At 38.1% G+C, this 27,169-nt stretch overlaps 1 gene segment (V, D, J or C); it reads right to left on the bottom strand.

Moving 5' to 3' along the window:
- Nucleotides 1-442: 442 nt before the first annotated feature.
- LOC122438568 lies at nt 443-26,979 on the bottom strand. The segment is given in 6 exon segments: nt 443-969; nt 2,555-2,590; nt 7,128-7,457; nt 10,226-10,258; nt 25,727-26,047; nt 26,157-26,979. Coding segments are annotated over 6 exon segments (906 nt in total).
- Between the last annotated feature and the right edge of the window lie 190 nt (nt 26,980-27,169).

Raw genomic sequence — 27,169 nt, 5'->3', positions numbered from 1 at the left:
GTTCAAACTCAGGCCCTCGGGGGTGGGGGGAGGTCAGAGTCTGTGTGCTTCACCCTCCACCCGATGCCCCTCTGGTGCTAGAGCAACTCTCACGGGGTTAATGTGAGGATCAGGAGGAAGTGCTTGTGAGACACTGGCACAATCTGAACATGCACAGTTCAAGGCATGATGGGTGTCACCCTGTCACCATCATCAGAACATCCCAAACCAATGAGTCTGAATCTGGTGACTTTGAAAGAGAAGGAGCCCAGTATTTTCATTTGGCCATGGTTCCTCTTGGGGTCAGCGCCCCAAAGGAAGCACCATAACCACCGTCTCAGGGAAAGACTTAGAAATGTGCTGTTGATCATTATTACAACCAGCACTGAATTTAATAGCTCAGTCATCATGCTGTTCTTAGCTTGGTTAGATTTCATGAAATTAAAGTACACACAGACAAAAGTGGCTATTGATTTCTCTTTTTAATTATTATGCCCATTATGAAAAAGAAAGTACAGAATTCAAGTAGCTAAGCTGGCAGTCCCAGAATGTGTGGCAGGGAGGGTCAGGGTGATGTCTGGGGGGTGGTGCTGAGGGAAGAGATGGGGAGCTGCCCGCTGTGTGCAGGTACAAGGACTTGGAGGCTGGAGGAGCTGATGAGGTTGTAGGGATAGGGTGGGGAGAGGATCCCCTGGACCAGTCCTGGGCACTTTCCCTGAATAATGGCAGAATTCCTTGTTAAAGAGGAAAACTGTTTGCCCAGTGGCTTGAAAAACCAGTACACAATAATAGAAAAATGTACCCATTATGTAGATGATGAAGGAGAGTTGACCGTTTTAGGGCACCATCAGAAAATCTTCCAATCGCTGAAGATGTCTGTTCTCTTAAACACGCAGAAGGCGATGATGGAGAAGTAGATCACGCTCTTGAGGAGGAGGAGGAGGTAGGTATAATAGGCAGAGGTGCTCGCAAACTGCAGCTGCAGGGTATCTAAGAGAAGTCCTTTGATTAGTTAGGCCTCGTCTTTCAAAAGGATAAAAAAAAAGTGATGGGGAAACATGTCCTAGTTTGAAGAGTCTGAGCCATTATATGTTGTGCCTCAATGAGATTCCTCTAAGGGGTACAAACCAGGGAAATCTGTTGGTGTTTATGGTGGGAGATGGGGGGGGTGGCTAGTAAAGAGAACATTGTACAAAATGGAATAAACTGTTTAATCCAAACTGTCTGAAAGTTTAGGAGCTCATGCCTCAGTCACCTGTATTTTCTTTAACATCTCTCATTGTGGCTAAGACGTCATAGAATAATTGTACTTATCTCTTCTGAAATCTTGCAAGATATATAAGATGCCAAGAAAAAATAACAACAATGATGATGGGTCTGACTTGTCCTCAATAGATCACCAGGTCTCTTCCTATGAAAATGTTCCTTTTCCACACTTCATCTCATAAAGTCAGAACTCCAGAATCACTAGCACTCGATGTGGAAAGGATCTCAGGAAGCAATGTATTCATAACTCACTGCCCTCAGGCAACATCAGGTGTTAGCTGAGTTCCGGGCCCCTTGATACTGGGAATGGAGGAGGGATCAGTTTAGAGCCAGAACTTCTAAATTCACCTAGAACCTTCATGTAGAGAGAAGGGGCCACCCACTAGTACTGATTTCTGTGCTAGCTAAATGAATACCCTATAGGGGGCATTCCACATATGTGAACTTATCTCCCAATTAACTGAGTTGAGTGCAATCGTACCCTGTTGGAAGTTAAGGAAACTACTGTCCAGAAGATATAAGTACTTTACCCATATTCATGCAATAACAAAACAACTGGTGTTAATGTCCATCTGTGATACTCAGAAGCCCATGCACTTATACACACACCGCACCTTGCCCTGCACCCTGCAGAGGGTCCATTCTATCTCAAAACCTTGGCTTTGGGATTCTTGCTCTATGCCTGTATCTTAGAGGTGGAATAGAGAACTGAGTAAGTGTGTGAGTCATTGATTCAGATGTGTTGGGTTGAATTCCCAGATGGAGACATGTGACTTCGTATAAGGGACTTAATTATTCTCAGCCCTTTGGCCTCATCTGTAAAGTGAGGAGAAAATGCTGTACCACATCAGGGGAGTGTTAGGAGGAGCAAACATAATATTTAGGCAAGACATGGCATAGCACCTTGTATATATAAAGCTCTCAGTAAGTGTCAGTTCGTGTATTAGCTACTAGCAATCACCAAAGACAATTAAAAAAAAAAAATCTACAAGAAATTTGAAATCACATTTCCCCAGTTATTAGAAACACAAGCCACACAAATGAAGGAAATCCACTGTTGAGATAATTCAGAGTCTATCACTGCACCCTCTAATTCAGAATCATCTCACATCAAAACCAGCGTTTACAGTGTTAAGATAACTCCTAGGAAATGAGGATAGATTTACTTAAAAAATCACTCAGTCCATTTCTGCAATATCCAGACATTCTGGTTCTTCCACCTTAAACCAAAGAAGTTCAATAGTTAAATTTTTCCAGAGGAAAAAAATGTGGTAGTGTGACATAAAGGCAAACATAGACAAAAACTTACCACTTTCTTTTTTCATGCAGGCCTTTTTAGCGACCTCTACAAAATAAAAGCAAGTATTAGTGAATTGTTTATATCCATTATTTGACAGTGTGTGTCTCTGCGTGTATCTGTAGATAGACAGACAGGCTGATAGATTCTTCCAAGGGAGGAGAAAATCATTAAAAATAAGAGCCCTACAAATTTAAGAACAGATGGTCTGATTTGACGTAATTCAGTAGACCTAACTTATATGTGGTTTTCTGTATGTGACAATGTTGAAGTTCATGAAGGGGACATTTTTCTTCTCCTTTGTTACAATCAGAAGGTGATATTATTATCTAAGAACATCTTTCCTGGTGGCTCAGATAGTAAAGAATCTGCTTGCAATGCAGGAGACCTGGTTTTAAACCGTGGGTTGGGAAGATCCCCTGGAGAAGGAAATGGCAACACACATCAGTATTCTTGGCAACACAGTCCAGTATCCTGGAGAATTCAGTGGACAGAGGAACCTGGTGGGCTACAGTCCATGGGGTCCCAAGGAGTCAGACATGACTGAAGAACTAACACTTTCCCTTTCAAGACCATCTTATTTTCCTTCTGTATTCATAGCTTCTAACACAGTGTCTGTGTTCAAGAAGTAAGTGTTCAAGAAATACTGTCAAAAAGACAAATCGTCAGCAAAAGTGACTGTTCTACTGTCTTAAGCACCCACTGCTTACGTGAAGGGATGCTCTCAAAAGGAATGCCTCCAGTCCTAGAATCCACAACAGAATCTCACATTTGAAGGAGTTTGGCTTAGGTAAATTTCACACCTAGTCAAAAAAAACAGCCAAGCCTTTCCAAGTCACACATACTCCAGTACTCCCAACTCACATATGTGATTTTCTGCTGTCATGGAATTTATGGATATTAGGATAGCAATATAATGCCTGGAAGATTCCCTGGATAAGAGAATGGCTACCCACTCCATTATTCTTGCCTGGGAAATCCCATGGACAGAGCAGCCTGGTGGGTTACAGTCAGTGGGGTCACAAAAGGTCAGACACAACTGAGTGACTAACTGACTAACTAATAGCTAGTGAGTGATTATTACTGTGCCAGACATTTAATAAAATAATATACATGCATGATCTCCTTTAACTCCCCAAGGACACTGTGAGTTATATTGGGGAGGTATTCAATGTCACAAAAGGGGAATAAAAGTTAGAGGATAAGTCATATCAGTGATGACAGAGTATAGTCAAATGTTGGTTGTGGGGGAATAAATGAGATAAACCATGTGAAAGTTACTTGTAAAAATAATCCATCGAAATACAGAGAAATAAATCTCTAAAGAGACCGTATAATTTCACCATGCTATTCACTCAATGATGGCCATCAAAAACACCTTTTCCAGAGTTCTTAATTATTCTTAACAAATGAAATATTTATCATAGGAGCTCAGCATTTCAGTGCAATTCTTTCCAGGATGGCGAGAGAGACCAAATCACATTACTTGTTCTTGACAATATAAAACTTGACGTGAGAGTTGTATTTATCTAAAGTGAAAAAAGGCAAGTATTCATACAAAGACAAAATTTCTTTAGAACGTAATAAACTGTTGGATGGAGGGAAGCAGAGACACAGAGATTGTTTGGGTTTATCCTTTTTATCCTAGATGGTTTTTGTCCACATGATATGGTTCTGGTGTGCTGTTTTACACCCTTGAGACCTTTTTTTGGTTCACTCTAAAAAATGCATTTGGGATACAGTGTCCCCATTTTTCAGAAGTTCACTTTTTACCACTTTGCTTTTACAAAAGATCTGTATAAGTACCTGTTTTTGCAAAGGAATCTGAAGAGGATTTTCAGTTTTATGAAGAAAGGCTAGAAGCAAAAGTAGCATTTAGTGTTTGTTTTGCAGCCAGCCGTGATAGAGGCAGTGGGCACCCCCAGCAGCAAGGACAGCCTTGCCAAGGAACTGCATTCAGCATCTCAGCATCACATTGCCACGGCTCTGAACTATGTCCGCAAGCGTCTGTGCTTTATTTTCTTTCTTCTATATATATAGTTTTATTTATTTATTTAGGCTGGACTGGGTCTTTGTTACTGCATGGGCTACTCTCTAGTTGAGATGTGCAGGATTCTCTCGTGGAGTGCCGGCTCTAGGGCACATGGGCTCAGGAGTCGTGGCTCCCAGGCCTTAGAGCACAGGCTCAACAGTTATGGAGCTCAGGTTTAGTTACTCCGTGACATGTGGGATCTTCCCAACCCAGGGACTGAACCCATGTCTCCTGCATTGGTAGGCAGATTCTTTACCACTGAGCCACCAGGAAAGCCCTGTGCCTTATTTTTTGTTTACTTTTTGTGCATTTGTTAGCCAGATGTGTCTTCAGATGAATGCTTCTTCATTTATTTATGCCTTTCAGCTTAGGAAAGATTTCATAGGAACAATCTACTTTTGGGTAGAAGCTAAACCTGTATAAATGTTGAGGTAAATCCCAAGAATGAAAATGCTAGCACACTCAAGTTAGATGTTAAAATATACTTAAGAACTGTCTTTAATAAGTCTTTAAAAACTCTTTCTTTTCCTTACAGTGAACTTATTATAATATTAATAAAGATCACTTATCACCATTCATTGACTGAGCTAAAAACAATAATGTAAAATTTTTTCCTCATAAAATCTTGTGAGTATCCTAAGTTCTCTTTCTCAGTCATCACTGGTCACAAACGTGGATCAGATTGGTTTTTGTGTGCCTTCAAGATCATGTCATTGATTTGTGCTTCCGTATTTATTTTTATTTTTTACTAACGCAACAAAAACAAAAACAAACAGAAACTTCTAAGAAACAACATTAGGAATTTAGTGTAGAATGACTTTGATAAAATGCCCTTATTAGCTATGTTGCTCTGAGAAGACCATGGGAGGCATTTATTTCAGAAATTAAGTGCCAAGTAAAATATATTATGAACTGGAACAGCTCTCCTTTATGGTCATCATCACCTAGAACTTATTATTCCTATTTTCCCCTGAATATTAGGAAAATCAAAACCTAATAGGGTATTTAAGCCCAAGGTTATATTAAACTTACTTTGTATATTTGCTTCCCCTCTGTTTCTTAGGTGTAGAAACAGAAATATGGGGTTGTTTCTGTAATTGTACTATATTTAGTTTTAGAATAGGATGTAAATAAATACAATGAATATATGAATAAATACCACAGTATTATGTTTTGGAAAGCAAGCATTTTCTCGGATGTTACTTCATCTGCTCTTCATCACGGCCCCAGGACAAATCCAAGGCAACCACTCAAATGTAATTTGATCATTGGACAAACTAAGGATCTGAGAAGATAGACTTTCTTCAGAAATTCGGACTGCTGCACAAAATCTCTGCGCAGTTTTTTTTATGCTTGGTTCCCACTGCTTAAAAAGGCTTCCTAACCACAGAGAGAAGTACAAAATGATTCCTTCTTATGGGCACTCTGGGGCCTTTGGTCTGTTAGGCAAATACTCCGGACATTAAGTTCCAAGTCCAGGGAGTTACAGGACCACTTAGAGGGCGAAGGCACATCCAGCCCTCTGCCTGCATCGTGCGGACATGTCCTGCGTCTGCATCAAACGGGCTCCTTTGGGACATCATGCCCAAATCACGAGTAACTCTGAGTGATTAGGGAATGAGTATATTCTCTTTTGGAGAAGGAAATGGCAACCCGCTCCAGTATTCTTGCCTAGAAAATTCCATGGACAGAGGAGCCTGGCGGGCTGTAGTCCATGGAGTCGCAAAGAGTCAGACTAAGCAACTGAGCAACTAACACACACCTTTAACTACAAAATTTTAGCTTAAGATAGTAGGTAAAGCACAAATCTCAAAAACCCAAGGCCATAATAAACCAGCAGCAGTAATTATTCTACTTTTTGTTGAGCTACAATCTGAATTCCTCATAAAAACCACCATTTTGTCATTTAATAACTCATTATTTCTGGGTTATATCTTGAGCAAAGCAAGACTGAAGTAAGAGTGACTTTACTTGCTGAGTAGAACTTTTCTGGAGGGTATATAGTTGTTCTTATTTCTGATCAAGTAATACCATCAGAAATGGAAAATCTTTTGGTGTGTTTATTGAATGCTAACTGATAGGTACTTTGACGTGTGTTGTTTGATTTAATCTGCACAACAACACTAAAATATATCATTGTGACCTTTATATTTTAGATGATCAAACTGATCTGAGAAAGGTTTACTAAATTTTTTTCTTTTTTATGTTTCAAAGTGAAAGTGAAAGTCACTAAGTCATGTCCGACTCTTTGGAATCCCATAGACTCTACAGTCCATGGAATTCTCCAGGCCAGAATACTGGAGTGGGTAGCTGTTCCCTTCTCCAGGGGATCTTCCCAACCCAGGGATCAAACCCAGGTCTCCCACATTGCAGGCAGATTCTTTACCAGCTGAGCCAGCCAATACAATTTAGTAGGACATTTAGGCTATCATTAAAGGTAACAACATTTAAGATGATTTATATTTGTTTTCATTAATGCTTGATTGAAAAGGTGGGGTAGTTCCTTTGGAAAAAAAGTATTATTGGAGGTTATATTTCTTTATGATCTCATACCTTTTTTAACTGAAGAAAAAAGAATCTCTTGATCACGTCCACCTTTGTTATTCTCGTGTTTGACAATACATACATGTTCTTTATCCATTGCCTTTTTAGTCAAGGTCAGCCAGCTGAATTTCATGTATGTGTCATTGGTCTTGATGATATCTCCCTGTTGGGATTCCAGAATTGTATTGCCATTCTTTTCTTTCCATTGTACCTTAATAGCATCAGGGAAAAATTTCTGAAGAAGGCAAAGATGTGTTCCAGCCATATGGAGTTTTACTTCCTCAACTGAAGGGAAAAATATAGTGGGCTTGGGAAACAAGTCTCCATCAAGCCTTCTATCTGTGGGGGGAAATGGAACAGAATTGAAAAGAATTATTAGAGAAACATACATGTCATGTGGTTTGGAACAACTTAGCTTAGAGTGAAAACGTGAAAAGCTGCCAGTGAATTAACTCTAATCATGGCTTTTCATCCACAGTAGATGATGAGGTACCTATTATTGTTTTGTTTCAATGGGAAGAGATGTTCAAAAAGTTATATCACTTGCCCAAAGTCACAGTTTTTCAGAAGCAGAGGCTCACCCACATCTTGGCTTTGGTTCCTTTTCCACCTGCTAAGTTGGACTATGACTTAAAAATGCCCCATATCAATGCTTGTGATATTCATAAACAAATTAATTTTCTTAAATCTCTTTTGTTCTATTATAGTGGAGACTGTTTTTAAAGGGATGGGAGTAGGTTATGGGTTTAGGGGAGGAGACCAGGTAACTTTGATGGTTTCTCTACAGGTAAGAATCTTTAGTTGCTTCTAAACTACTTCCCTTTCCTATATCAGGTTTTGTAACTTATGGTCTCTTTGGCCAATTAATACATTCTCACATTCTGCAAATATGTTGACCCTCATTCTTCATTTAACTTATTCTGGGATATATCGTACTTATTTTAATTCCAAAATAAATAAATGTCAGGAGAGGTTATCATTTTAAAACAATATACATTCACTTGTATTCATGGGAATCTATGTCCACATGTACTTAACAATCTAAATTGAACTTTTAGCTTCAAATGTGGGTCCTATACTCAGTTCTGAAGTGAAGTTCTCCTAACTGATTGACAAGTTTATACAACTTCTCAATGTCACATCAGAACCACTCTAGACTTTCGAGTGGGGCAATATTAAAGTTTCACCTCTAAATTATTTACCGTGTCTTGAATTTAGAAGCAAAACAATATTTTCAGTATTTCTATTAAAATAAATTATTTTTAGAAATGTTTTTATATTTATCTTGCCAAGTAATGCAGTTATAGAATTTTGTTTTGCTTTAAAAAGTGTTCGTCAGGAACACATTTTATTTTGGAATTTCATTCGAAGTTGAAGCATAACTAAGAACACACCATATTTTGACTTTCAGTGTTTCCCCTCAAATTTAAATCTACCTTGGGCTGCTAAACTGTTTACGAACTAAAATATTTTTTGTTTACACCTGCTGAATGAAGTGTATATATAGAATTAGTGTCACATTAAAAGTTTTGGCTCCCGAGTTTTCTTGTAGACATAAAGTCAAGGTATGTAACAAAACATCACAGTTTGCAAAAGGTGTCACTTGGATGCTGGAATGTTCTTGATTATATGCTTACTGTTAATATAATAAATGAAATTTGAGGCTTAGAACACTTTCCAATTTGATCTTCAGCTGAACATGAATGCTTTGCTGATATTATCTTTTGGCTAACTTGCATTTAGTTTAATAATCCAAGGGGCAATTTCTTAAGAAAAGAAGCACTGGATTTCTCCTTTGAGAAGAAATGGAAAAATATTCTTGATAATTTCTGCCTGTGTGGCAAAGGTCTTAATTTCTATACTAAATCAGTCAGCAAGCAATCTTAATTTTTTACTCATGCTGTAAATATAATTAGCTTACAATGTGCTTAATTTCATACATTTCAGTTTTAGCACAAATAATATTTGACTGATTTTAATAAGACACTAAATATTTCTCCATCTGTATATGTAATTTGTTGATCTTGATTTATGTGTTCTATTTTTTCTTGTCATATTTTTAATCAGATAAATATATTTCATTTATATTTAAATAATAATTTCAAATTTATGACATTTCTAACTACATCTATTTGACTTTATACCTTGATCATTCTCCATAAAAATTTAGTTTTTTTTTTCTGATAACTATAAGCATGAAGCCCAAATTTATGGGCTATAAATTGTGGCAATAAATTTTGGTGTAGATATGATATCAATTAAGAAAAAGATTAAGATTTATTGTCTTATATGTGCATAAAGTGTTCATAGTCTACATTTATGAACAAAAATAAAAAGCAAACACATTTTAATTTCATTTTTCTTGTTAAGTGAAAACAATATCCCCTAAAGAGAAAAAGAATATATCTAAATTCAATCTTTTGTGTGAGTGGACGGTAAGATAATTCTTCATTTGAGCAATTAGAAATACAACTGTATTTGCTGGAGAACATCTGTTCTGTCAATGCAATAGGCCGCAAATAACTCCATACTGGATACAACTCTCTTTGAATAGCTTGTAGTCACACTATCCAGCACCCATGATAAGTAAGTCAACGTGCAAAGTACTATATTCACACTATCTCATTCAATTGCAGTAAAACCCCTGCTGGATACATATTGTTATCTCATTTACGGATTAGGAAACTGAAGCCAGAGTATCATCTCCAAGTTCATATAAGCAGTAAGTGACGGATCCAGAGCTCCAGCTCAGCCAAAGCTACACTCCTTAAAAACATCCTTTCATCATCAGAAAAGGAAATGTGTTAACTCACAAAACTTACCTGTAGTAATAAACTTTGGCCTTGGGCCAAACACCTTCATAATTACATAGTTATTAGTACTTCGTACAAGTCCACATGGACACATAGCTGATTCCTATCGCAATACGTACATAGTGTTGTCTCTGCTGGCCTTTACTATGCAGATTCGTTTAAAAATCCGTTCCAATCTACATCTAAACATCATCAAAGCCCTGTTTTCTCTAAACATTCTTAACTATTACTCCGATTTAATTTTTTCTTCTTTTCTCTAGAAACTTGAAAAATTTCCATTCCTCTGATACCTACCTGTGACTACAAGTTTTGTCCCATCGCCGAAGACTTTTATGTCTCCACAGTGATTCAACCCATATCAAAAACTGTAGACTAATTTAGCATCTCTGATTTCTTCAGGTCTTAATGTAACTATGACAGTCTGCTATTTAAGTGCATGTTTAGAGTCTGAACAAAATTTTTAATGAAATGTGCGGGCAAAAGGCATTATTTCTCAACTGTTTTTGTATTGACATAATTTTTAACTTTAAGGTGTAATTCAAATAAGAAATTAAATATTACACTTGAATATTTGACTTTTGTACGTATTCCTGAAAGCTTGTATGTTCAAGTTGCAAAAAACTCATATTTAAAAAACACATTTTTTGTTTCCAAACATTTCCACTGCAAAATGAGAGAGCACCTTATATTCTAATATTTGAAACTATGCTTAATACATTTAGCCACTTTTAGAAGCAGTTAATAATTAGTCATAGAAACTGAGAATTTTTAAGTACTATTTGTTTTAAACTGGCCTAAGATGAGGTGGTAATTAATACATTTATCTGTACTCCTGATTTCATAAAAAATTCCAGTGAGTAATATTTTGAATTCTAGAGAAGGAATTGACTTTTTAATCACCTACCATGTCCCAATATTTATGGTAGGTAGTTTTCATTTTTAATTTCGTTTCATCCTCAGAACATTAACTTGAGATGGTTGTTACATAGATGGAATGAATCAGTGGGAATATATCAAACTGTTAACAGTGATATATCTATATAAAAATTTAATTTTTTCTTTGTTTCTGTATTTTTCAAATTTTCCCCATTATGAGCATGTATTGTCTTTATAATTTTTTAAAGCAATAATCAATGAATTAAAATGTATTTGCTAAAGGATCGTCATACATAAGTGACAGATTCAGAATCAAAGTCTATGTTTTTCCCTCACTACATGTTACTAAAAATCATTTTCCAGGACCCTTATGAGTTATAACTGGTTCACCTTCATTTAACTGGATTGCTATAATTTACATTGAATAGAGTCAGTTGCAAAAAGCAGACCAGAATGTTGCTTTCCAATTTACAAACCTCATTTGTTCTTATGATCCCAACTACTAAAGAAATCAAAATACATAACTTTTTCACTTTTCAATGCTTTATCAACTTTGCAAAAATTTTTAAAAACTTTCATTTCCATGGATCTCATAGGATAGGAACATCCTCAAGAGATGTTCCCCATCATCCAGGCAAACTTTTATCTTTAAGGCAAATGAGGAGGGAACAAGTTTACTGGATTGAATTTAAGGGGGAAAAAATCCATCTTAAGACATTCTTGAATATGGTCACAAAGTTAGATATCTTGAAACTTGATATTAATCATTCTCTGACTAAATAAGTTAAACAATATTAGTCCAAATTTTCCTTTGGTTGTTTCTGGAATTAAATTAAAAACTATCTAAGAGGTTTGAAATTTTCCAAGACCAAATGAATCTAATGTATCCACCACTGAGGGACTCACACTTGGTCTAACTGGCTAACTCTTGTCAGTATCCTCTCTACTAGGTCAGGAAAAGAACATACTCCAAGGACCTGGATGGAGTCACTGACCTCTCCAGACATTCCCCGTGCCTGTTCGTTACCAAACGGAGTAAACCCGAGAATTCTGAGCCAGCACCAACACTCGAGCCTGCAGTGCCTGTATTGCCTACCTCCCATCCTGACCTTAGTACAGAATTTAAAGAAACTTTACCTGTAACAATAAGTTGTGTTCCGGAACCAAACACTTTGATGCTCTGGCCACCTGTTTGCACTACCTAAAAGGCCTTTACAGAAATCTCCCTCTGTGCCTGCTCTCAAATTGTGCCCATATCTTTTCAATATTTGTAGAAATATATAAAAATTGAACCTGATAACATTAAATAAAGATGGACCTCAAGCAAAAGCACGTTAGGTACAAATGATCAAGAACTGAAAAACTGAACCCGCTCTTACTGGGCAGCTTGGGTTTATGTGGTCCCATTTCATTTCACATACATTAGAGAGTATGATTTCATCTTTTCTCACCATTTTGTCTAAATCTTCTCTCACCATTTTGTCTAAATCTTCTAAATATCCTCCCTTTAAAGTGTTTTCATGCATAAAATCAGTTCATGCTTAGAGTATACAGTAATATTTCTTTAATTTCCAAAGCTGAACAATAATAGGAATAATATATTTGAGTATTTAGATGTATATTTGTTACATTTTATAGGCATTTTGTGATATATATGTTTTAAGAGGAAAGTATCTGGGTTAATTCTAAAGTAACTTCTTTCCAGAATCTAATTCTCATCTAGTAGACAAAAAAAGTTGTTACAGACTGTGAATTTTTAATGATGATCTCTTAAGCGATTCCTTTGCTGAAAGACTGCTCACCTCTACCTAAAAATAACCTTGTGGTTTCAAGAGCATTGAAATAAAATCCTCCACTGCTCGTCAGAGAATTTTATTCAGCCTTGCATTTCTCGAGTATTTGGTATCACATTTTCTGCACTATTTTAAAATTTTTATTTTATTTTGGAGTATAGTTGATTAACAATGTTGTGTTAGTTTCAAGTGTACTGCAAAGTGATTCTGTTATACATACACATGTATTTATTCTTTTTCAAGTTCTTTTCTCCTATAAGTTGTTACAGAATACTGTGCTATACAGTAGGTACTTGTTGGTTACCTGTTTTAAACATAATAGTTTGTATTTGATATTTTTCATTCCCATAATGACTGGAAAGGCAGCTCTAAGTTATGCAATTTAGCAAATTTGATGCCATACAAAAAGAAATCTGAGTTGAATGGTGTCAAAATGACTTATTCTATAAAAATAACCTGAAAATCAAACCTTGCATATTTAATAAATGTATATTCAATATGACTTACATGATCTTTTCTGGGAGGAAAGAGGTCATTTCATTTCCTGATTAGAAGCAGAAGCATTGTTTTCATACACGAGTAATAATATAAATTATGAATTATTGCTAATTAGCAGTCAATTACAGAATCCTTTTAAAAGGTCAGAATATAAAAGATTAAATATTCAGAATATAAAAACAGGATGCTTCTCACATCACTTAATGATCCAGGCCATGCACTTAAGAATAGACTGTCAGATTCCAAACTTCACCACAGTAACTAGTCATGTACTTTATTTAGGCAAGTGCCTGAACTTCTCTCAACCTCAGTTTCCCTATCTATGAAATGGGAATATGAGAATTTCTATTGAGGAAAGAGATAAGGCCCTAAGACTACTAATCATGGTGTCTGGCCTTCAGTAAACAGGAGCTGATATTATTATTCTCTTTAAAAAGGTGGTCTGCAGCCATTTCATTAAAATCTTCTAACAAAGTACATGGATTTTATATTGCTTAGCTGTGTCCAATATGGATTTTATATGCAATAATCATTTTATCCATTAAGAAAGGAAACAAGCTCATCAGTTCAAGACTTCTTCCCTCTCTGGCAGCCACAGGCCATAGAACATGGGGCTCAATCATGTTGGAATCTATAATGATTTTCTGCTAATCAAGAAACTCTTTGAGTGTTGAAACTTGTTCTGTCTTGTGTCTTGTTCACCTTTTTATCACCAGCATCTAATACAGAAACTGCCCTCAATAAATGTTTGCTGAGAGAATAAGCAAATAAGGATGTCCAACCATACAGACTCTTTTCATCGACTTTGGAGCTGAGATGGCTCATGGAGCTTACAAATTCCATGAAACTGGTCCTTATGCAGGCTATGTAACAAGAGATGTGACTGCATAAATTTCAACTGACCTCAGCCTCCCTCTAAGAATTTAGAGTAATAAGAAGTGGAGTAGTAAGAAGTGGGATTTATCTATCATCATTTACTATAATTTTTTTCCACTGCTGTTAAGGATGAGCTGAAAACCAAAAATGTCCTTTTTTCAAGATATTGGGAGAGAGAAATACTGTGTTGACTATAGAGAAGAGCTAAATTAGAAAACTGTTTCTCACTTAACAGTCCATTTATTAGAAAAGAATTTTGAACCAGTAACTTATACCAATAGATTACAGACATAGTCCTCAAAATACTTTAATTTCTACCTTGAGTCTATTCTTTGTTGGTTAAAAAGTTGAATTTCTAAAAGTAGAATTCCAACTTCTTACAAGTAAGGAAGTGAATAAATCATTTACAAGACAGTTTTGTTTCCATATACAAAGATCAGTAGTTGCAAAACTACTGTTGCAAAACTCCTGTTCATATGCTGAGGCCAAGAATGAGGCAGTCAAACAGGCGGAATCCTAAATTTTTTTTCTAAAAGGCAACTATTTTCACTATTAAGTTGAAATAGGAAAAAGTTACTTACCAGGAGGTATTACTACGAGCTTAGTTCCTTCACCAAATACCTTGATCCAGATTGAACTGTCACAATGATTGGAGCTTCTACAAAAATCTCAGCCTTCTCTTTGCTTCAACATGTGATTAGAAGTTTAAAACAGTTTGTGGTGACAATTTGATCTTCTGACTTTTGAAAGTCCTTGAACATAGGTTTCATGGCATCCAATATGTATAGATTTTCCTCAAATCAGTTGACTCAAAAGTCTTTCATTTTCCTCTGAGTCATAAACATCAAAAAGCACTGATAGATAATGGAAAGGGTAAAAACAGAAAGAGAAGAGTTTGGCATCAACTGACTGCTTTTCTAACTTTCCAGGAAAAGTATTCAGAGAATTAGGGCTTTCTTTTTATTTTCAGGTGTTCGGTTTTGTTGAAACTGGTCAGAGATTTCATCAAAGAACATCTCCTCTGTTCTCACAAACCCCAGGGCTGCTTCATTAGTAATTCAGCAATGTATTTCTGGAAGCCGGAAACACTTAGGTAACTGAAAATGCAAATATACCAACATAAATACCGTGAGCAATGTGAACAAAGTTTTTCTTTTTTCATAAAAACACTTTCACTATTGGGTCACATGATTTTTACGAAGGCAATGTCAAATGAGAAAATTATTTCTGTAATGACTTATTATTTTTCCTAGGATAAAAGAAGAAATTTGTAGAACTCTATCTCTTGGAAATAATAGGTTATTTATTTAAATTAAACCTTAAGAAGTAAATCTAGTTCTCTGGATAAGTCGAAAGAAGTCTTGGGATGATGCTGCTCTGTAATGTTATGTCACTTATCTTGGATTGGGGGAAAAGAAATTGCCAGAAGCTGCTGAGTGCTCCTCTGAGCACAGATGAGTTGCCCATCTCCAGGATTCAGACAGAATAGGTCCTGAGCACCCCCACCTCAGGTGGATCCACCTGAGATCCACCCAGTCCTGGTCTAATCCCCTGAGAGCAATCAATGCCTCTGTCCTGAGGATTAATGTAAGAGATCATGGTGGGCAACAGTCCATTCACAGCAGCTCACGGACCCCAACACAATGGGAGAGGATGAGAGACCTGGATGAAAATCATATTTAGAAAGGGTTTTTAGCTGAAAATTCCAAGGTATTTTTACCTGGATCTGTCCAATAAATACCCTTTTCATCTATTGTAGGTAAGAGTGATACCTGCCCACTCAATTTCTTTCTGATCCTTTTCCTCTGTTTTCCCCTTATTCCAAGAAAATGAGCAGAATTATAAAGTATTTTAGGAGGTGTCTGTATTTCAAGATCCACAAAGGTAGTAAAATACAAAAGAGTAAATAAAGAGTTATAAAATCCTTTATTAAATTAGAAGAACTATGTGAAGAGTATATCTTAATGAAGAAAGTAAAAGTATTAGTTGCTCAGTCATGTCCAGCTCTTTGTGACTCCATGGACTGTAGCCCACCAGGGTCCTCTGTCCATAGAATTCTCCAGGCAAGAATACTGAAGTGTTAGCCATTCCTTTCTCCAGGACATCTTCCTGACCCAGGAATCGAACCTGGGTCTCCCACATTGCAGGCAGATTCTTTACCATCTGAGCCATCAAGGAAGCATAACATCTTACTCAAGAGCATAAAATAAAACCTGAACAAACAGAGAAACATGTCATATTTGTGAAGGAGAAATTCAAGATGATAAAGAAGCTAATCTTTCCTAAAAGCGTGTATTTAAGTTGACCACAATTCCAATCAGAATTACACTAACATTTTATTTCTTGGTCTTTGCTGTGAAGTGTGGGGGTGGACTAGATAAATTGATTTCAAATTCTAGTGGGAAGAATAAATATGAGATAATTGAAAAATATTTTTAAAAACAATGGTGAAGAGACATTGCACATAGTAGATTTTATCCTTATTACAAAGCTACTAACTAAAATATAATATTTTATATTTCAATAATAAAGAAATATATTATTTTAAAACCAATTTTGGACTATTGACTACTATGTTGGGAAAAACAAAACTAGCTCTCTACCTCATACCATATAAATGGGGTTCTAAGTAGATCAATATCAATATTTAAATGAAAAAGACTCTAGAGATGTGAGCTAGAAAGAAGCAGGAGACTAATTGCGTCTGTTGTGTGGGGAGCTTGAAAAGGGAAGAGGCATAGGAGACACCTTTACATGATACTTAATGTTTCAGAAGGAGGCACTTGGAGAATATTCACTTTTTACATATTTTTCAAATAAACATTTTTTGAAAGGATAAATGGTGGTGACTTAGTGAAGACTTTAGTGACAGGATCAGATCTGTGCTTTAGGAACATAATGTAAGAGCAGAAAGATGGATGGGTCAGCGGACCAGTCCTGAGAAAGCAGACATGTTTCAGAGACGATCGCCATGAGCTACTGAGAGGCGTCTGTGGACCCAGTTATTGTAGTGACAGTGGGGATGGACGGAAGGGCTGGTGCAATAAATATTAACAGGTTCATCAGGTTTCTAAGGAATTCAAGTGGGAGAAATCAAATTAACGTTAAGGAGGTTGAAAGTGAAGGAAAAGATGTTTTAAAATCAGAAAGATAGAGCTCCAATTCTAACCCCACCACTCCTGGTGACATGTCCTTGGGTACATCTCAGAGGGTCAGTTTCCTCATCTTTAAAAGGGAAGTGTCAGTATCTATTTCTCAGTACGTTTGTAAAGTTCATATGAGGTAATGTGTCTAGAAGAGATGAGGCAAGATTCGGGAACAGAGAATTCACTTTCTTGCAAAGAATAGAAAAATCTTAGTGCTGCGTACAAAAATCAATACTTTTGCTTTTAACCCTGCTTCACGTAACACACACACACATACACACAACTCACCACATTCTGGGGTGACCAACTAAGGCACTAAAATCCTACTTTAGTATGAAGAATGAATAGAGAAATATATAAATAACAAACAAGTCAAGTGAAGTAAAGTACTAGTCTCAAAACGACCCCTTGAATTTTTGCATTGTTTTTTCAAGTATGATTGATGATTTCATAGTTGACCAAATTTATCAAATTTGGCAGATCACCAAAAGTTATGAATCTCATATTATGATCATTGTTAAGATTAAGTGGTTATTTCTGTCCTGGGCTTACTGATTATCCTGCACATGTCAGCTGGAAAATAAGAGTTTCTACAGTTGCCCTAGGTCATAGAGAGAAATAGCAGTTCTCTGCCTTGGATCTGAGAATTTGGGTTTGGGGCTTTGTCTTGACAGCCAATGCTATTCTCAGAAAATACATCAGAGATTCTGGCCTGGTTTGTGGTTTCCTTTCTACCAGAAGAACCCAAGTTCCCAGGGTCTCCTGCCTCCTCCTTTCAGATCTCATTCCATGGGAAACACCTAAAGAACTGCCGGGTTCCTTCATTGCTTTTTTTCTCAAGACCAAAGAAAGCCAAAGATGTGGAAGGTCAAGAAAACACCATCTGTTTTTCACAAAATATTCTTGCATGGTATTAAAGGACACAGAGACATATGCTCTTTACTGAGATAGGAAAGTTTGGGAAAAAAAGAACACAAATTGTGCAGACTGGGGTGAAGGAATGGATTGAAATCAATTTTATTCTGGCAACGTATCAGAAATCCAAGAAGAGATGTATTTAGCTGTATTGTAAGGGTATCAATTTTGTTTTTATTGCTCTTCTTTATGTGATTTTCAAGTCTGGCTGGTAAGAAACGCAAAAAGCAGATCAGGGCTACCAAACTTGGAACCAAGTGTATGGCCATCAAGTTAGAATTAGTCCCAGGTTTCAGACTGAAGAGCAGGAAATTTAGGACTTGGTTGGGTAGGTCCTTCTGTAAGTGATGTTTACAAATGTATTCATGAGGAAAGCAATCTCCACATTTGATGTGTATGCCAGGAAAACTATTCTAATCTAGAATTTCAGAACAGATGGGAAGCTACAGAAATGAAGGGGAGTAAGTAGCCATAGGAAAACAGAAGGGAGGTAGACAGATCAAGGAGTCCTGACCTTTACCCTTTCTCAAGAGTGTGGTAGTCACATAATTTATCTACAAATCAGACCTGATTGGGTCCTGGGGACATCATGTATGAAGACAAGCCATTCTTGTCACAGCTCCCTTTGAGAGAAATGCAATTGTACTAAAAGGAGCTCAATGTTAAACACAAGACAGGCAGGAAAAGGCAATGCTCTGAGAGTCTGAAAAGCAGATGTGCCCTACCTCTGTGGTTAACTGGTTTTGCAAAAGCCACTCGTAATCTCTGAGCCTCCGCTTTCTTATCTGAAGTGTGGCCATTGGACTAAATGTGTCCTGAAGGCCCTTCCTGTTCGAAAAGCTATGAACCCATGATCAAGAGCCTGTGGTTGCTTGAGTGGTGGTGGGGCAGGGGCAGGTGAGGGTTAGTAACAGAGAAGGTTTTCTTCCACGTCCCTTCTGACTCTGTAATACCGTGGGATCCCAGCAGGCACAGTAGTACGTGGCTTCATCGGACTTGACAACATTGTTGATTATCAGGTAAAAGATTCCGTTCTTTTTGCTATCCATCTCCAAGCGGGAATTAGGTTTGTCCAGCTTATAACTGTTAGCTGAACCATAAAGGATTCGTGTCAGGGGCTCCCCTTCTTTCTCTTGATACCAGTGCACAATGGCATTCTCCAGGGGCACCCCTGACAGCTTGCATCTTATGTGCACTGTTCTGTCTGGTCTTCGGGTAGAGGAGAGTTGCTGCTGAGAAATTTTCATTTTGATGTCTCCATCTGAAAAGCAAGGGAGGTAATCAGAGGCACTTAAAAAAGCTGACGCTGGACACAAAAACAATGGAAAGAAAGGGGAGAGGATAGAAGTCAACCTACAAACCCAAGCCAAAGACATGAGGAAAATCCACGTGGTTGGCATTGCAGTAATTGGTAAGAATAGGGTGTGAATCAGGACAGGATAGGAGATGCAGTGGCAGCACTTGCTCTGTGGAGGCAGGGATGTGGGAGGAAGCTTTGCTTTAGAACCAATGAAAGTCTTTCTCAGATCTGTCACAGTGTTATTCTTTATCATCTTACTGGTATAAAAGAGCTTTCAGACTCCCAACAACCTCATCAAAAAACACTTATAATAATGTACTGTTGAGACTTCTCTGGAAGTCCAGTGGTTAAGACTCCAGGCTCCCAATGCAGGGCCCCCAAGTTCAGTTCCTGGTCAGGAAACTAGATCCTGCATACCACAACTAAGACCTGATGCAGCCAAATAATTTTTTTAATATGGTAACTTAATGTTATTAACACCTTGGAAGAAATTCTCTTCCACTTTTCCTTGATATGTTGCTTCAAATACACATATCCTTGGGATCCTTTTCATTCTCTGAGTTATAGATTTTTTCACCATATTTTGTGAGAGTGTGGATAATGAGGTATGGCTATCATAAGAATTAGAAAGATATTATCATTACTGTAGATAGTAACACATGAATATGAATATGCAGGAGACTGTATATTTTTTAGATCATTCATTTGCAGAAAGTTCACAAAGTTCGGTAAATGCCAACAATTATTGTAGTTATTGCTTAGGATACTGTGATGTTACTATATGCCATTTCTTCATTCTGCTGTGAATGAAGAAAAGTGCTGCAGGAAACAAAATCCCCTTGTTTTGTTACCCTTCAATCTTTTCCTATTTACAATTCTTAGTTTTTCAGCATTAAATCTCTGCTTTACTGTGGTCTGGAGGACAATGTAAGATGTGATTTTTTAAGTCCTGAGTTCCTATTTTAGCTGTGATGACTCTGAATTGATTTAGTCGCTGCAGGTTAGGACACTGTGATTTGTTGAACACTGTGCTGAGACATCCCTGTGTAAACCTCATTCAGTCTTCAGCAACTTATGGGGTTGTTAGCACCAGGCCCGTTTAAAACTGGGAAAACATGGACCTAGAGATTTCCACACAGAGTGAGGTAAATCAGATGCAGAAAGACAAATATCATTTGATATTGCCTGTATGTGAAATCTTAAAAAAAAAGAGATATAAAGGAACCTAGTTACAAAACAGAAGTAGAGACAAGGGATGTAGAAAACACACTTATGTTTACCAGGGGATAAGAAGGGAAGGAACAAATTGGGAGATTTGGCTTGACATACACACAGTACTATACATAAAATAGATAACTAATAAAACTTTACTATCTAGCACAGGGAACTAATCTCACACTCTGTAATGGCCTATATGGGAAAAGAATCTGAAAAAAGAGTAGGTATATGTATATGTGTAACTGATTCACTATAATGTACAGCAGAAACTAATAACAAAATAAATCAACCATACTCCAAATAAAAATTTAAAATAAATAAGTAGAATAAAAATAAAATGAGAAAACAGAAATAAATGATTCAGTAACTTGCCTAGGTCACCCTGTCAGGGAATGGCTAAGCAGGAATTAGAAATCCAGTCCTATGTCACTAAAAAGACCTTGTCTTTTCCACCACTCATTCATTCATTCTTTCTCTCTTTCTTTCCAAGCCAACACATCACGTTGAGCACTGGTTTATGGCTTCCTTCCCAAGAGGCTCCCATACATGATGAAGCTGTGACCATTTGGCTAGTTACAAAAGCCAGCCTATGACCAAGAGTTTAGGATGGAGGATAAAGTGATCTAACTGAAAAAAGCCTCACGGATCAGGTCCTGGGCTAGTTGCTCAGACACTGCTCAGGGCACATGTGCAGGAAAAGAGCCCTTTATAGAAAGCAGAAAACGGGAGCAGCGGGGGCGGCGGAGGTTGGGGGGGTGTAAGGTGCTTTTGCACAGACGCGTTGGCATTCGATGACAGTGGGTCTCTTCTGCACCATGTTGGCCTAAGGGCGGTTTTTGTTCAATGACAGAGGATCTCTTACGCAACGTGTATTCCACCCAGCAGGCGCAATAGTAGACCCCCGCATCCTCTTCTGTAGCCTGGTGTATCCTGAGGCTCACCAGTGAGTTACTCGGCCATTTCCTTGCTTCATATCTTTCCTCACTAATCCCTTGTTCGTGAACAACATTCTCGTTGGAGGAAATATACAGAATTCGTTTTAGAGGCTGTTCTGGCTTCTGTCGGTACCAGTGCATGTACACATTCTTCTTTAACTTATCTGTTTTTATTTGGCATTCAAGAAATGCCGTATTTCCTTTTTTCTTGGTAATGGATGTTATGCGTTGCATTATTGAAATATCTCCACTTGTGTCTGAAAGAAAAAACAAGAGGAAAAATTAATGAAAATTTGATGTTCATTAACGTGGTCTATATGTATTCTCTACTCATGAAAAGCCTGGGGACTGATGTTTACATTTTCTTCTGGAACAACTCAAGGTATTGGTGGAATTTTTCAGCCTAGCTCGAAAGACCATGTGACCACCATCCACCTGAAAAGGGTGATGTGACTGTCCATGATCTATTCCCTTCCTTGGGTAAAGCCACTCACATGTCCAGAAGGAGGCCACCACCAAGACCTGGGGCAGGAGCAGCATGCTGCCAGCTCTTGTCAGGAGATGTGATTGAATAATGGGAAGATTGCAGAGCTAACCGGCAGTCTGATTTAGTAGGAGGAAGTGGTGTTTAGAACACACAGCTAGCATCCAGGCTATAGAGACAGGGGCTGGTGGTAATTCTCAAACATCCTGTGGAAATAGGTCTGCTATTTTATCAGCAGATTTCTTTCAATCACCCTGTGACTTTCACCAACCAGTGACGTTAGTATAAAGAACCAATTTTATGGTGAAAGGACTAAAGTCCTTTATTGCTCTAACAGAGGGGAAGAGAAAGATGAGCGAGGAGAGGCCAAAGTCCACACTTGACAGGCTCATGGGAACTTGAAACATCTTTGATGGTCACTATACTGCATCGGGCAATCACGAATGTAGGGACAGCTTACTAGTAGTGTATGACCCCGCTCTATATTTTCTATAACCCAGCTGAAGAAGACTTATTTCAGATTCTTATTTTTGAATATGACCATTAAATGGGATCCTTAGAGATGCTGTATCCTTGGAGTGCCTCAATATGCCTTAAAAGCAAAAGCCATTGTTATTTTCTATTATAAAATGAGTGCAACCTCAGTATGGATCATAAAGAAACACAAACAGAAGAGAAGACAATGGCTTTTTGTCCCATCTCATAGAGACAACTATGTCTATTCCTTTTAAAATTTTGTTTCACATAGGTATGATGATACATATGCAATGTTATGCTCTGTCTTTATTATTTAATAAGATACCATGAACATTTTTATATTCTGTAATTTCTTCCTTGTAGGGTCCTGACTCTTAGCAAGGTTCTTTGGTTGACCACCATGTTGACTCTCAGATAAGTTAGGGTCCCACAGACTCTTTTCATTTTACATGGAAGTCCACAAAACAGGAGAGCAGAATAGAAAATCCATTACTTAATTCATCACTCAGCTTTGAAACCCTGTTATGTTCCCTTTGGTCACCTAGCAGCTTACCAAAATATACTTTATCATCTGTCTTCCTTTTCAAGCTTCATTTCCTTATCACTCTACTTGTCTGCCTGCATCTCCCAAATAAATTCAGTTCAGTTCAGTTCAGTTCAGTCAGTCGTGTCTGACTCTTTGTGACCCCATGGACCGCAACATGCTAGGCCTCTCTGTCCATCACCAACTCCCGGAGTTTACTGAAACTCATGTCCATCACGTCAGTGATGATATCCAACCATCTGATCCTCTATCGTCCCCTTCTCCTCCCACTTTCAATCTTTCCCAGCATTAGGGTCTTTTCAAATGAGTCAGTTCTTTGCATCAGGTAGCCAAATTGAATTTTCAGCTTCAGCATCAGTCCTTCGAATGAATATTCAGTACTGATTTCCTTTAGGATGGACTGGTTGGATCTCCTTGCAGTCCAAGGGACTCTCAAAGTCTTCTCCAATACCACAGTTCAAATGCATCAATTCTTTAGTGCTCAGCTTTCTTTTTAGTCCAATTCTCACATCCATACCTGACTACTGGAAAAACCATAGCTTTGACTAGATGGACCTTTGTTGGTAAAGTAATGTCTCAGCTTTTAATATGCTGTCTAGGTTGGTCATAACTTTTCTTCCAAGGAGTAAGTGTCTTTTAATTTCATGGTTGCATTAACCAGATTGTTTAGAGCGTCCACTCTGAGGATACGAATAAATGCTCCTCCTCTCCTATGCTAGCACTCCTTTGAAGATGAGATATCCTTTCCAGACACCAAGGTCAAGCTGTGTCACCATGCACATGCTAGTCTGTCTCTTTGAAATCTTGAAGAAGAGCACCCTTGACATGTTTGATGTCTGATCTTTGTTCTGAGAGAAATAAAAGTGTCATTAAGGCATCCCAAATGGTGCCGGGTGCCATTGTGGATGTGGTTTCAGACATGTTCCTGCATTACTGAGAACTTGAATTTTCTGAAGTGTATCAAACTCAGGGACACCACCAGTCCTTTTAAAAACTGTTATCTGCTAGCTGCTGCCAGCTGCAAGCTTATGGTCTCGCGGTCACCTTTTACATCTTGCTGGCTCCAGTCTTACTTATTAACACAACAAACTATGGTTTTTAAATCAGGGGCACCTGGGCTGTTGCCGTCAGTTTGACTCAAGTAAAAAAATTATTTGTATTCTTGCTAAAGATTATTTATGGATTATTTGCATCAACAGGCTGTTGTGTCCCGTTACTAAAATCTGCAGCTCCCATCAGGTGACCTCTTGATACCAATGTCCTCGCGGTCATGTAGCAGTTCCATGTCCGTTCAGGTCTAAAGGGAGAGTGGCTTCGTGCTGCCCTGGCAAAGCTGAAGGGTAGGGACAGAAACTATATGGCATGCAAAATGGAAAATATTTCCTTCACAAAAAATGTCTGACAACTCCTATTTTGGAACAATTAAAAATAACATTTACATCCATTTATTATACTCATAGTACATATCATTTCTTTCTATAAATTCAAATTTTGACCTATATTGTATGTTTTATGCCTAAATAGCTTACTTTAACATCTCTCATAGAGTAGGTTGGCTGGCAGTGGATTCCTTCAATTTTCTTTTGTCTGAGAATTCTTCATTTCTCCTGTACTTTTGAAGTATATTTTTGCTGAGATGTCCATTTTCTCTTCCATCATTTTAAAGATTTTATTCCATTGTCTTTTTGAGACTTCCCTGGTGGTCCAGTGCTAAGACTCATGCTCCCAATGCAGGGAGCCTGTGTTTGATCCCTTGTCAGGGAACTAGATCCTACATATCACAACTAGATCCTAAGACCCAGCACAGTCAAACAAATGAATAAATATTTTAATAGGTTTTAATTCACTGTTTTCTTGTTTGCATGCTTAATGAAGTGAGTCTACTATTTTTTCCCATCCAGCTGCAGGCCTCCACCCCCATTCATTTAACTGTGACCACAAAGGAAATCATATCTCCATGCTTCTGTTTCATCAGTTACAAAATGTGACTCTTGACAGCACCAATGTCAATGGATTATCTCAAACATGAGAACAATTTACCTCGTTAGAACAGTGTCAGAAAGAGTAGCAACTGAATGCATGGCCACTGTGAGGCTCTGCAGAATCCTGCAGAGGTTCACTGCAGAATCCTGGGGAAAAGGATCCTGACTGGAGTGTCTACCTTGTTCTGAGATCATCCAATGGCCCTGGGGGGTCAGAGGCCTATGCAAAAGGAACTGTGATGGTCAGGCTGTAACACAAACCCTGAGTGCACAGTTAACAGTCACCCCATTCATGGAAGAAAGGGAAAGAACCTCATCTCAAATTCACCCCAGTCAGCAGGGAATAACCAGACTCTGAACTTCTTCAGGATGGCCTGAGAGAGTTGAAGGGACATGGGATTTAGGGTCTAAAAAGTCATTTTATCCCACTGCATCTTAAATTACTAGTATTAATGTGGAAAATGTGAATATTACATTGTCTCAGTGTTGTGATGCTGATATAAGATGCAATATCACCTGTGGGTTTTCTGGTGATTTCCTCTTTGAGACTGAGCCATGTAACTTGCAAGTAATCTCTGGATAGTTAAAAAAAAAAATCATGCAAGATGCATTTTCCTTAGTGGGAGGCTTAGGCAGGGCTCCCAGCTCTGCCACCTCTGTGGCTGCCGCCTCTGCCACCTCTGTGTTGAGGATGTGGTGAGCACAGACCTGGTGATGGTTCTTGTGCGTGTTATCCAAGGAACTCCCACACTGTGGGCAGACACCCAGCCGGCACAGTAGTACATGGCCTCATCTTCTTTCTGTAAGAAACTTATTCTCAACGTAGAAGTGGAAGAGGAAACATCTTTTTTGGCCTCAAGCTTGTTTTTCGTCCCTCCTGAGTGACTTAGCGCAGGGGTTGTTAAGACGTATAGTAGCTGTTCTAAACCCTGATCTGGTTTTTGCCGGTACCAGTGGATGTAATCTTTGCTAAAGTCCTTAGAGAACACCTTGCAAGACATAATTACACTCTTTTCTCTTGTTCCAGTAACTGATACTTCAGGTTGCTCCAATGTTAATTGCCCAAGGCCAACTGCAAGCAAAGAAGACAAATCCCCATAAACAAAAGACATGTGAAGAGGCAACAAGAAAGACCTTCTTAGTCTCTCCTGTAGACTGAAATGACTGAGAGGGCAACTCACAAGACCAGAAGGAGGAGAAGAGGACAGCTTCCAGGAGTGCCATCTCGTCACCAGACTGACTCCCAGGGAGGAGGTAAAAAAGGCAAGGTCTGTTGGCAGGAAGTCTCAGGCCAGTGGCAGGGGAATGGGCCTGGATCTTGTGTCTCAGAGAAAGAGGTGGATCTGGTGGTATGGTTGTCTGGGGTTCTTCATAATCTGCAACAGATATGAGCAGCTATGGTTTTACGGGGGTTTCCTGCCCCTAAGTCCGATGCAGATGGTTTAAGAGAAGGATCATGATCTGAACAGACAACCCAGAGATGAATGCGTATACTTGAGGGTGGGGCTACTCTCATAGCTGCTCAGCTCATCTCCCTGAAATTTCACACCGTAGTAACGTTGCTGCAGAAATAGGAAGACATCCCTGCTGTGTTCTTTCCCGATGTCTGTCTTTCTGTAAATGGTTGGTGATCCAGGACTCGTGTATGAAACCTGACCTTTATTTTTCTGTAATGTTACAGAAAACCATCAGACGTTAGAACATCTTCTTGACATGATTTAATATGCTACAGACACAAGCACTGGAATACTTTAGAGGTTTTTTTTAATTAATTAAGATGTCACCATGCAAATTACCATTCAGAGAAATCACACTTTGTTTACAATCTGGGTGCCTTCAAAAAGGGACTACATTGCAATTGCTTGTGGATCTTTGAGACAGAGCAGTCTGTGGAAATCAGCTGCTACTCAACCTGGACCTGACAACAGTTTCATGAGCATTATGTCACATGCAGGGGTATTTTTAAAGCAATGTTCTGTTGAATATGCAGTGATAACCTTTAAAATTAAAATGGCATCTAATATGTATTGAGGACTTTCTATTCATCAGGCATGGTTCTAAATGTTCTCATGTTATTTTATTTAATCTTCTTCACTATCCTGGGAGGTAGCTGTTATGAATATCTCCATTTGACAAAGGAGAACAGTGGCAAACAGACTCATTTAAAGACGTGGAGCTGGTAAATGTGGTAACT

Source organism: Cervus canadensis, chromosome 3 (genome assembly GCF_019320065.1).
Source record: "Cervus canadensis isolate Bull #8, Minnesota chromosome 3, ASM1932006v1, whole genome shotgun sequence".
NCBI classification, from domain to species: domain Eukaryota; kingdom Metazoa; phylum Chordata; class Mammalia; order Artiodactyla; family Cervidae; genus Cervus; species Cervus canadensis.
Note: the sequence above shows the minus strand (reverse complement) of the source record. Positions and strands in the feature narration are given on the sequence as shown.